Below are 12,863 nucleotides of genomic sequence, written 5' to 3'. Positions count from 1 at the left end.
AAATAAACTACATAAATAAACATAAAGAAAACTGTACAAAAATATAGTGTATATATACTAAAGCCAGGTGAGAGCTCATTAGTGTACGACTGCTAAAGAAGTTGAAGTTTCTGTCATGCATTTTGACACTAAGTGCATTTAAAGGGCTATGCTCACCTGGCACTGTGCTTTAGGCAGTCACTCTCTTTTGAAAATGCCTACACTGTATGCCAGCCTTAATCACATCCCACACAGCCCTTTAAATTGGCAAGAAAGAGACTGAAACCGTCACCCGTGCAGTGATCATGCCTTTCCGCTTACGACAGTTAACCTGAATAATCCACTTGATTCAGTCCTGCGATTCTGGTCACATGACAAAATCCGTCAAACATAAAACTCAATGATAGTCAGTCACTAATTTGATGAAAGGAGCATCAGTCATGTTATGAAATCCTGCTCCGCCTGAGAAGAAGCTTGGAAATCCACGGTAATGAGCAACAGCCAAATACAACCCAAGCTTTCTGCTGGGAAGAAACAGATACCACTCACTGCCCTTATAAAGACAATGGGTGAGATGGGGACAGTGTGTATATACAGTGTGTGTGTGTGTGTGATACACATACACACACACACCCCGATACAGTACATACAAGTATCTATGTTACATGGACAGATGCACATCTCCTTAAAGTGGGCTGGTTGCCAGATCAAGCCCTACAGCCCTGAAGGGTCTTTAGAAACCGCATCCAGTGCTTTACTGAGGTGCCGCCACAGGGCTGCAGAGTATAACTGTTTCTCACACAATCACTTCATATCCAGTTAAACAACTCCTGCCAACACATAAACACACACAGAAAATGTGCCCAGGTTCCCAAGTGGGTTCTTTTGAACACAAGAGGTCGTTGATTATCGTGAGACGCACAGGGCGCAGCAGGTCAGACTGCTCTCAGATGTCAGTCCTAACCTTCTACTCACTTACACAAACCTGTCTTTCCCCACACACACACACCAAGATATATTACCAGTGTAGCTAGAACAAAATTTACAACAGCATTATGGGTCTGTAAATGCTTCAAGTAAAAAGTATAATATCTGGAAACACACCACTAACTGTTTTTGATGACACGTGACTATGTCAGGAATGCTGACACCAACTTGGCTCTGTCCTCTGATGACTAACTGCTAAGCAGTATGAATTATTTTATTTGTAGGGCAGCTACAAAGCCTCAACCACTGCCACATGCACTGTTAACATTGTAATCTAAATATTTTCACTTCATGTGGTGATCAACTTTCAGGGGTGACACCACTTGAAACAGATGTTTATGGCTGCAGGGACACGTTGTAATCAACGACCTCTGAGGTTCAAACGAAACCACTCAGGTTTGCTTTAGCTAACCTAATGATCTAAGAAATACTGGTTCTCTACTGAGATGGTACCATGAGAGAGAACATTAAGATGGTGGAACGTTCACAGAATGGTTTCTGTGGTGTGGTTCTCAATTGCTTTCAACAATAACGTATTTTTAACATTTACAATAATAAAGGTTTTGTCAAAAGTTAAAAAAAAAAAAAACAATTATTATATTTGATTTGGTTTTGCAAAGCAATGAAGCCTAATCCTTTTACCCCAGTGGTTCCCAGCTTCTCAGCTCTTCCTTCCTCCTGAAGGATTTTAATGTCCAGAAAATGTTAGAGCATTCTGTATTTCACAACAAAGAGGCTACATTCAGACAAAAATCTATATACATTATTTTGTCTAAGAGAATTTTTAGTGGCCACTTTAAGGGATACTTGAGAAAATACTGGAAATCAGTAGCTAGAAACCACCACTTAAAATCTAAAGGTCACAGGTTTTGCCTTAAGTGTCATTTAAAATTAAGTTTCCTCATTATGCATCCTCGGGCAACATGCTGAATGAGAACTTAGCATCTAAAATCATAAATGCACATTCTCAGAACTCACCTCCACACTCTCGTTGACTTCTATTCCCCCGTCATTGTCGTCATCCAGCTGCTTGTGGATGTGTCGGAGTGCCTCCAGACTGAAGCGATCGGCCTCACCCATGCATGGTGGCATCACTATAAGACAGGGGTCTACAGGGGGCATATAAAAAATTTTTTTTAAAAATCAGGTCACCCATGAAGGTTCAGGAGAAGGTTGTAAAGCAGCTGGAAGAAGTTTACACAATGATGTGTAGGCATTATTTGTCAGGAGCAAATGGCAAATTTCCTCATTTTGTTTTTAGTTACAATGGAATATATATACACGTATGTGTGGATACAGTGTAAACAAGTTTCCAAGTGAAGGCTGCAGCACAAGCAAACTGTTTCTTTCTGCATTGCTGTAAAGCTGTGATAATGCTAAGGCATATGCTTGTGATGATAAAGACTCTAGTGGGGTTTGAAGAGCAAAGAATATTAAGGTGCTTGTATGCCTCATACAATATGCGTTTCCCTAGGGGGAGAGTGGAGGACTCGTTTTCCTCCTGAGTGCACTTCTTACAGGCAGTTCATGCTGAAATGGCTCTACCTGCCTTCAGGGGCCTGACCGCACCCATCCTCCTGGCATTTATTAAAATGTATTCAACGTCCTTGTGTGATTTGGAATAACTGCAAGATGCGGAGAGAGTTTTCAATGTGTACTCCTAGAAGGAATACCCATCCAACACTGCATCATCACTACCCTGAATAATGTAAAAAGTTTCTGATTCGGGCTATTCTCCAATTCTGAGGTACATGCTGCCTTTGTAAAATAACTTTTAATAAGACCTACTCCTTCAGACCATTTGGAGCTTTATGTTTTTTAGAATGAATGCTGTAGATCTTATTGCTTTTAATCTCACACACTTTTTTCAATCTTACTCTTGTTAAATATTAGATTCCTTATCGGTGTAAATCAGCTTCCATTACACTATAGTTAAACCCTGTCAATGCTTCATTAAATAAATAAACTTGCAATATTTACACAAGAGTTTGCTAACCTCAGTGAATTTTTTTCTGGTTAAAAACAAATCAAGGATTAGTTTGATATACTGTGTATCTCTGGATGCCTTCAATGGCCATCCTAGAAAACAAAATCGTCCACAAAGCAGCTCAGCATTTTCACGGGAACACACACTCCACTGTGCTCCTGCTGCACTCTGGTGTGCACTGTTGTCATTCCTGTAGCCTCCTCTAAGCATCCACCCCTTGTTTTTAATGCAGCCCCCCCTTGTCCCACTGGGGAAATGAACCCATTACTTAAGAGTCTTCCAAGCGATGGACAGTTTGAGCTGGCCAGGAGCCGAACTGTCTCAGTGGAGCCACAAAACACACACACAAACTGTTGCTCATGCACGTACACACACAAATAAAGGTATATAAAGCGCAAAACCACATTTGACTAAGATTTAAGTTATAATTTTAAAGATCCCTTAACAAAATAGATACACAAGGACAATGTTATAGAGTCTTGTGTAAAATGTCAGACTATGTCATGCCAAGGCCCAACCAGTGATGTTCCCTGTTAGACAACAGATTCTGATCAAACACAAAGTCACACAGCAACTGAGGCTGGCACAACAACTAGACAGCAACACATATCCAAACACGTCTCTAAGGCATTTAGCTAGCGTTGGTAACAAGTAAAGTTTCTCTATCAGAGGAACAATCTGGGTGATAGAAAAGATACTCTATGCGAACAAGTGACAACTGGAATAGCATATTTTAAGATTAAAAACGTCAATTCCTTGTGAATTTCAGAAAATGCTACTTTTAGGTGTATCAAATTTAACTGCAGCCATTTTATTAATCCTGAAAATAATAAAGTGGAATATCTATAAATAATCATACAATTGATGCAAAAAGTCCAAAAATCTGACATTATAGGAAATATACTTATTCGGTTCTTGCTGAGTTACATAAGAACACTGCAAATTACCACTCATGTCTGGGTACTATAAATATGCTACAACTAGCAGCCGAGTAGCTTATCTTATTTTAGCATAGTATAGCATACCATAGCATAAAAAGTGGAACGTCTGAAGCTGCACATGCTAATACAAGCACCTCTGTAGCTCAGTAGTTAATGTATCTCGTTAATTCGTTTAAAAAAACAAGGTGTAAAATGACATGATATGGGTTGGTTGACTTGTTTGTTTTATGTTCTTATTACCTTTACACAGATCCAAACTAGCTAGTTCCTGTCTTTGGGTAATGCTACACGGTCTGGAGGTTTGTGTTGAGCACGTGCTATGATTGGACACATTACTTCTGACGTATGCGCAGTATTACGTACTGCTACGTACGCATTTTAATCCATTTCCCGTTGCAGACATGAAAATATTACCACTATTTACCTTAATACAAACATGCTTGCAATCCAGTGTCCCGAGGACGGCAGGGCAGTTCAATTGGAACGCTAGTGTCTTTGCTGACAGACGACTCTGCTCTGAACAAGTGTAGCTGCCTACTAATTAGCGCTAGCTGTCTCCGCTAACAGGTAGCTTAGTTAGGCTATTCAGCGCTGAAAACGGCGCAAATTTACAAGTTGGCATGGCCGCATATTCTCTCAAACTACATGATTATTTCTTCTTCTGAGAAAAAAAAAGTAACTTAACAAAGTCGCATAATACCAGGTTGGAGCCTGGCTCAAAATCTGCCACAACTAGTTTGAAAGGATTGGCTCGGGCTGGGGGGTTGCTGAACTCCGTCACAGAAGAAGAAGCTTTATTTTAATGTCATACGTGCAGGCACCGAGGTTCGAACCCTCAACCTCCCGGTGGGTGGACGGCGGCTCTACCCACCGCATCATGTTTGCATAAAGATCCCTTCCCAATACATTTCCTACAAACTCCCATGATTACATATTGTTAAAGTTTTTATTTTAAAAACACAATAGCATTCACTGTATAAAAAAAAAAAAAAAAAAAAAAAAAGCTTCCATTAAGTCAACTATTTTGGGAGCATGTATGGAAAAATAAAGCATATCCCATGTGGTATTTTCTGAAGGTTTTTGATGCAGGATCTGTTTACTGAATCAAGACATGACATGTTAGTTTATAGCCATTTCTGGACAATGTCCAGAAGAAGCAAAAGGAGCTATTTGATTGGATGTGTGCCGCAGCTAAGTTTAGATGAGAATACACTGGGGATGATGTCCGTGACGAATGAGGAAACCAGCATTGGCAAAGGGTATCCGTGAGGGTCCCATGAGCCTCATAGCTACTGAATGGCAAAAGTGACCAATACAGTACTAGAGACTGGATAACAGGGAGCATCTATTTTTGTGTAAACCGATACAGTAGGTTAGCTGGCAGTGGTGGAAGAAGTACTCTGATTCCTTACTTAAGTAAAAGTAGTAAAATACAAAAGTGTAAAAATACTTTGTTACTAATAAAAGTCCTGCATTGAAAATGTTACTAAAGTAAAAGTACAACAGTATTAGCATCAAAACATACTTAAAGTACTAAAAGTAAAGATACTCATGAAGACTGGCACATTTCACATTGATGTATATCAAATTATTGGATTATAATTACTGATGCATTATTGTGTACATCACATTAAATGTTGCAGCTGATAAAAGGGAACTAGTTTTAACTTCATTATATGCTTATAATTTTAGTTACTGCTGGGTAGCAAGTGAATTTTCCACCAGAAATCAATAAAGTCTTATAATTATACTGTAACTGATCTGGTTTTGAAAAGTAACTAAAGTTATAAATTAAGTCTACTGGACGTAAAAGTACATTTGCCTCTGAAATGTAGTGAAGTCAAATTATGAAGCAGCGCAAAATGAAATTACTCAAGTACAGATACCTCAAAATTGTACTTAAATGCAGTACTTGGGTAAATGTATCCTACTTAGTTACTTCCCACCACTATTGGCTGGAAGGAGTGAAACCATGGTGACTTTAAAACCTTCACCCATTAACATGATGCTAAAATATTTATCTTGTGTATTGAATGAGCTGCTGCGATTAAAAAGTCACCAACTAGCTCCTGGTGTGACAGTATGCTGAACATTACTCAAAGACTGGCCTGTTTGACCTGTAACAAACTGCTTTGTGTATAAGTACAGGTACCGTCACTCCTCTAAATACTGTGCCCTACACAAATGAGAAACAATCCAACCACAAAACCTCAGTCAACACTTTAGCTTTCAGCCTCTCCAAGATGAAGAAACTAGATGAAAAGTGAATCAATTACCAACAGGAAGTATTTTCAACATAATAAAGCTCTTTCAGATTAACCTAATTTCAGCAGTGTCCCTCTGTTTCCCATCATCTGATACTTGAGAACAAGTTATATAATGCATTTGCTTAGCTCACTAGGGATGTTTGCATGGCATGCATATCAATTTGGGTGTTTGGTTATTTAAACGGACACAAAACTCAGCTGCTTTACTTGTGTTCTGCAGGCACACACAAATGGCTGCATATCTTATTTTAAGTCCCAGTTTTACTGTAATTCTTTGTTTGCGGAGACATCAAAATAAATAACAGCATACTTTTCACAAACAACACTTTTCATATTGTCATTTCTTTCTATACTTGTGGCCTAATTCGGTGCAGAACACTGACTTAGCTTCTGAAGCTCATTCAGGAAAAGATCATTCTAAGATAGGATGATATTTTAAAAAAAAAGGCTGTCAATTTGTGACAGTATTTAGGCTAGCCCACCTGGTGTGCAATTCAAAAATATGACAGCCTTCCCAGGTGTCCTACTTTTGAGTATGTTTAGGGACAGCTGCATGCACTACAATGAAGAACCATGTGACAGGAAGTGGCCACTGGTGACCCTGAGCGTTCCAGGGGCACGCACACAAAATTAAAAACAGCCATGAGAAGCAATCCTAAAAGATGACAAAATTGGAAAAGCACTGGATTATTTTTAACCTACCAGGCTCCCAGTTGTCAAGCTGTAAAAGCTCAACAATGGCAGAGGTCTCCCTTGCTCAAACACACACACACAGATGTTAAGTACACACTCGCAGCAGGCGAACACAAACACAGGAAAGCAGTTTTAAAGTAAATCACTTTGCTATAACTCACAAATGTGTGCGAGCTGTCACAGAGGGCAGCAGGTCTGCTTCAAAAGAATCTGATAACAAAAGCATTTAGCTGTCAGATTCTTCCTTTAAAATGAATCCCAGCACTTCAAAGTATTTTTCGTACAGTATATGCATATTATTAAGAAGGTCCTGTCTATTTTTACAAAAAGATGTAAAGTAGGTGGCACGAGAGGCAAACAGGAAGGAGTGTGTGGGGTCTGATGTGTTTACTGTGACGTTTTGGGGACTTCCTTCAACCTGATCTCTTGTGACATTCAGCCATCATGTTTATACAGCCTCGCTCATTAATCCCTCTGCATATTGGCTGTTAGAAAATGGCATACGTGTCACTTAAACAGTGTCTCTTGCCTGATTTTGCAATGGTTTGATGTGCTAATATGACACAAGTGACAGTGGAAGTAAATCTGATTCCCTTAGGTATTCATCTCAGGTCAATCAGAAACAAAACTGGTCCATAAACCTCTATCAGATAAATCTCTTTCCACGTGAATCTACTAGAAACCTACTGCAATACATTTCAAGTATAAGACCGGTGTTGTTCTATCATCTTTATGTCAACAAATACCACAAAACGATGAAAACCAACCAGAGTCTTCGAGTTCCACTGCTGTTCCACTTCAGTGAGTCACATCGTTGCCTTGTTCCTTCATTACCATCAACATGGGCACAGTCTCACACAAACAGTGCTAATGCCTGAAATATTCAGTCAAGTAAAGCAGCTAAATATGCATTAATCTGAAAAGAATCTCCAACAAATGCACTATTTACTCCACTCTCAGTATGTTTTTCTAAAAACTACAGAGCCCAGCTGTTTCTCTTTCTTAAAAAATAAATAAATAAAATGTCACTGTTGTGGCCAGTTTTGAACGATTAATATCTCTGCTACTGACAAATGGGCTTGTGGACGAGTGCCACAGGGAGGGCGAGTAAGTCAGAAACTACTAAGAGATTTCCTTGAAAATAAAAATATCAAACCTTAGGACAGAATTTGCTAAAGAAAGAAGAACTGATGGAGATTCTCTGCACTTTCATGAACCATTTTTCCAGATGGACCTCTTAGGAAATTGCATAACACATTAAATGATGTAACTGGAATGAAATGAAGTTTATTTTGTTTTTTCACAAACAAATACACTTAATATTCTGTTTAGATGTAGGTGAAATAAAAAAAAAAAATCACTTAAAATATTCAACAGAAAAGATTAATATCAAACTTGTATTTCTTTCTCAAACAGGGCAGCAGCAGCAATTAACTGCAGCGTGAATTCACAAAGACCCAAAGCTGTTGGGTCATACAAAAAAAGACAGAATGAGCTTTCTACATGGGAGAAAGAGGTTGAGGCTTGTCCTCCTTCCCCCATCTCACTTCAGACCCAATCTTGGATGAGAAGCCAGATTCAGTGTAAAAGTATCCGTACTTTGGGAGGGAAGTACATGGGTGTGGACAGAGGCGATGGGGAATTAAGACAGCAAGATATGACGGGTCTGACACGCAACTCTCAGGAGCGATGGGGGTTACAGTGGCCTCTTTTTACCCACAAAGTGCTCAAGATGTCTCTGTATTCAGCTATTTTGTGCTTTAACAAAGACACACAGTCTCCTTCTCAAGTACAGACACAGCAGGACAAAGATACAAAACACACACCTTCCCTATCGCATGAACAGCACTCCCTGTCAGGTGAGGCGCTGAATGGCAGCAGGTGGTAGTAGATGCAATGAGAGATGAGAACATGGTACATCTTGTTCGAAAACAGTGCACCCAGAAGCGTTTCACCTCTTCATATTTCACCATTCAGGTAGCAACCACATTTCAGATCCCCTCGGACAAAGGCTGCTACTAGCCAACTGTACTTGTCTCTGCAGTGGAAAAGTACACCACCAGTCAAACGTTTAGATACACTCTCCCATTCAATTCAAAGGAAGCATGTGTCCAGGCTTTTGATTGCTGGTGTAATTAACTGGAGTTTGTCTTGACAAAGCAACTAAACCTTTATAGGACTGCAGAAAAGCACCTGAACGCCACATCAGATACTTCTATGAGTAAAAACTTGTTAAAGACGTCATGTGTTCAAGTGGAATTTTCCTTGTCCTACATTACATCCCATGCATACACTGCTTCTTTGGCCCAGCACCAATGTTAAGTGTGTGGCCTTGAACATAAAGTATAAGTAGATACTTGGGCAGGTATAATACTGTATGTATGTAGCCTCAAACCTTCACTCAGACTGAAACTCACATCCAAACAAGAACTTGGACAACCTTTTTTAACTGTGTCCGAAATAACTGCATATTTGCAATATAGTGCATTACCATCCATCTATCCAGCCATTTTCTTCCGCTTATCCGGGACTGGGTCGCGGGGGCAGCAGTCTAAGCAAAGATGCCCCTGGGTCTTCCCCGGGGCCTCCTCCCGGTGGGACATGCCCGGAACACCTCCCTAGGAAGGCGCCCAGGAGGCATCCGAAACAGATGCCCGAGCCACCTCAGCTGGCTCCTCTCGATGTGGAGGAGCAGCGGTTCTACTCTGAGCTCCTCCCGGGTGACTGAGCCCGGCCACCCTGCGGAGAAAGCTCATTTCGGCCGCCTGTATCCAGGATCTTGCCCTTTCGGTCATGACCCAAAGTTCATGAGCATAGGTGAGAGGTCATGAACTTTGGGTCATGACCAAAAGGGCCTCAAGTGGAGGATAGTGCATTACACTTTTGGATATTATTTCTGAGGATCCATAGTACCCCCTAAAATGTTTTCACTGTAATAACAATCTAAGAATCCCACAGTGTAAGGCATCTAAGAAATTAAGCCCTTTTCAGACAGGCACTGCAACCCTGAACATACAGTATATAGACTATACGCCAAAGGGAACTGTACAATGCAAATGTCCAAATCACTTGGATGGAAAATTAAACTGACATTACTCTGCAAGCTCCCTAGTCCATGCAATATCCAGTTGAGCCCGTATGTAAATGGAGCAGGTTAGCGTCTGGAGAAGTCACATAAAGTAAGAGGGTATAATGATGATGTTTCCTCAAACAACTGGCCTGAAGCTAGAAGAATACAAACATCTGAGGGTGAAGAAGGGTCATTTACATGAAGATGCTAACAAAAATGTCTATTCGGAGGCATCATGAATGGGGAACTATTGCTGTCCATGGCCGATGCCAATATCCATCCATCCATCCATCCATTTTCTTCCGCTTATCCGGGGCCGGGCCGCGGGGGCAGCAGTCTAAGCAAAGATGCCCAGACCTCCCTCTCTCCAGACACTTCCTCCAGCTCCTCCGGGGGAATGCCGAGGCGTTCCCAGGCCAGCCGAGAGACATAGTCCCTCCAGCGTGTCCTGGGTCTTCCCCGGGGCCTCCTCCCGGTGGGACATGCCTGGAACACCTTCCTAGGAAGGCGCCCAGGAGGCATCCGAAAGAGATGCCCGAGCCACCTCAGCTGGCTCCTCTCGATGTGGAGGAGCAGCGGTTCTACTCTGAGCTCCTCCCGGGTGACCGAGCTCCTCACCCTATCTCTAAGGGTGCGCCCGGCCACCCTGCGGAGAAAGCTCATTTCGGCCGCCTGTATCCGGGATCTTGCCCTTTCTGTCATGACCCAAAGTTCATGACCATAGGTGAGAGTCGGAACATAGATTGACCAGTAAATCGAGAGCTTCGCCTTATGAGAGAGTTCCTGCCTCAGGTTGGTGGAGAGTTCCTGCCTCAAGTGGAGGAGTTCAAGTATCTTGGGGTCTTGTTCACGAGTGAGGGAAGGATGGAACGATGCCAATATCATCAAACAAATTCAAGGAAGGGCAAGAGACTATCCAGGCACCACCCGTCGCATAAACCAAATACAGTCTCCTCTTGTGTGCTACATGTGTGAAAGGGCAACTCTGGACAATGTCTGGACCTGAGGTCAGGTCAGAGGTCAAAGTCAGCTACAAAACAGCTTCCCCACAGCTGCTCAGGCCTCTTGCCACTTTAGCACTACAGACACTAACACCTGAATTGGCCTCTTCCACTGCAATTACTTGCTACATGACCCTGCTGCAACAACAGCGCTTACAAGTTCAGGAGACTTACTGCTTAAATGTCACCCAGGGTCTACAGCCATTATATACAGCAAAGTGCACGTCTCTCCTTGCAGTATATTTCCACAGTATGTCAGCCATTTTCAGCAGTTCATTAGATTCAGTGGCACAGCACCAAAGTGTTACCAGCTTTGCATGCTTAGAATATATGCATTTACTATATGGATGGTAGAGAGACGTTAACTATTCTTATTATTTCCTGCATTTTATTGATGCCCTGAACAGCCACGAGTTACTGCATACTTAAAAGTACCAGCATTCACAGCAACACACCGTTCAGATGCTCCAAATTGTGTGAAAGTGGAGGAGGAGGAGGAGGAGGAATGTGATGTCCGTGGGTACCAGAACACTCCCTTGTAACCAGCGCCCATATGGCAGTGTCATAAGTCAAGCTGACGGATCAGTATTAAAGGCAAGTAAATAAAGCTTCTGGAGAGTCTACCATTTCAGCTCATCAGCAGCCATTAATAAGACACAAATATCATTAGCCGCCTACAGAAGCCACCAGCCAGTACAGACAGTCAGAGAGAGAGAGAGTGGGGTAGTTAGTTGAAGAGGATGAAACAAGATACAGAAATGTTAGTCTCAGTTTGCACAAGCTGTTAAAATGGACGTGTCTGTAAATTTAAAAATGGACCTCTTTTAGGTTGGTTTGTATAAGAGAGACAAAAATAGCTTTTTAAAAAGCTCAGCTTTAATGAAGCTGCCAGCGGGAAGGAAAGAATGTGACACATGACAACAAATGTTTCCCTCCCAAAATCAAATAAGCGATTTCTTTGCCTTGATGCCCTCACAAAATAGAAGCATGATTTATCCGCCAGGTTGTGAGGCTTTTGTTTTGCGTGAACTGCTGATATGCTGACAGGCGAGCTTTCTAACTCCCCATGGTGCCCTAGAGCAAGGCAGAAGGATGTGTTACTGCAAAATCATCAACAGCGCAGTGCCACACATAAACACAATTTATCACTTTTAGAGATGGGGGTCAAAACTGTTTAACCATGGACAAAACAGATTTTTCTTAAGAGCCACTTATGCAGGGAGTCAGTAACATGTCTAAACGGAACCTGATCCACCCTGAAATGGATTATTTTTTTATGAATACAGCAGGAACAATAGATTACGCAAACACTACAGGTCGAGCGGGATCAGTGTGAGCAACTGCAGTTAAGGAAGGAAACTCTACAGGGCAACTTTGAGCTTGGACTGCTGCAAAGGTAGACTCTGAAACAGGTCTAATACTGAACAAACAAATGCCGTCTACTCCCATCTTTGACATTATATAGGGAGCTCTTTGTGTTTGACCTACTGAACCCAGTCATTTCTACTCAACCAAGGATATACCTTACGCATCTAAAGCACCTTAATAGGCATCACTAATCCTCTGCTTAAGTCACAGCTTTAACACAAAAAAAAGAGAGGCAAATAAAGGGGAGAAAGACGGCTAGAGCAAAACGTGTGGAAGCCCACCAAGTCTGATCTAAAAACTTCCAGAAAAGGAGATGCTCCTTGTGCCTGGGCGTCCCTGGAATGTTTCAATAACAGTCCAAAACACGAGATGTGTGATGTATGTGGCTGGTCTGAGAAAGAAAAGCAGGCGGAGAGAATGAAAAGACACAAAGAGGCCAAGCACTTGTTTAATTAGCTGGCACGGCCTCTGACATGCTCTTCTGGATATAAGGTTAAGGGACAGACAGCGAGCCAGAGAAAGCAGATGGCTGGACTGAGAAAAATATCACATTCTAGGCTTTAAAAGTTA

At 41.6% G+C, this 12,863-nt stretch overlaps 2 protein-coding genes across 2 annotated transcripts in view; both read right to left on the bottom strand.

Moving 5' to 3' along the window:
- The window catches only part of stim2b (stromal interaction molecule 2b), a 39,299-nt gene that overhangs the window by 16,026 nt on the left and 10,410 nt on the right, over positions 1–12,863 (bottom strand). The window contains exon 2 of the mRNA XM_020611384.1: positions 1,945–2,075. Within this exon, the coding sequence (XP_020467040.1) occupies positions 1,945–2,075 (131 nt within the window). The remainder of the gene's footprint in view (positions 1–1,944; positions 2,076–12,863) is intronic.
- Positions 1,998–12,863, bottom strand: part of tbc1d19 (TBC1 domain family, member 19) — a 39,766-nt gene continuing 28,900 nt past the window's right edge. Inside the window, exon 22 of the mRNA XM_020611383.1 lies at positions 1,998–2,075. The gene's annotated coding sequence lies outside the window, so the exon portion shown is untranslated. The remainder of the gene's footprint in view (positions 2,076–12,863) is intronic.

This window comes from Monopterus albus, unplaced genomic scaffold (genome assembly GCF_001952655.1).
Source record: "Monopterus albus unplaced genomic scaffold, M_albus_1.0 scaffold112.1, whole genome shotgun sequence".
Classification (NCBI taxonomy): Eukaryota; Metazoa; Chordata; class Actinopteri; order Synbranchiformes; family Synbranchidae; genus Monopterus; species Monopterus albus.
The sequence above is the reverse complement of the archived record's forward strand: the minus strand, read 5'-3'. Positions and strand labels throughout refer to the sequence as shown.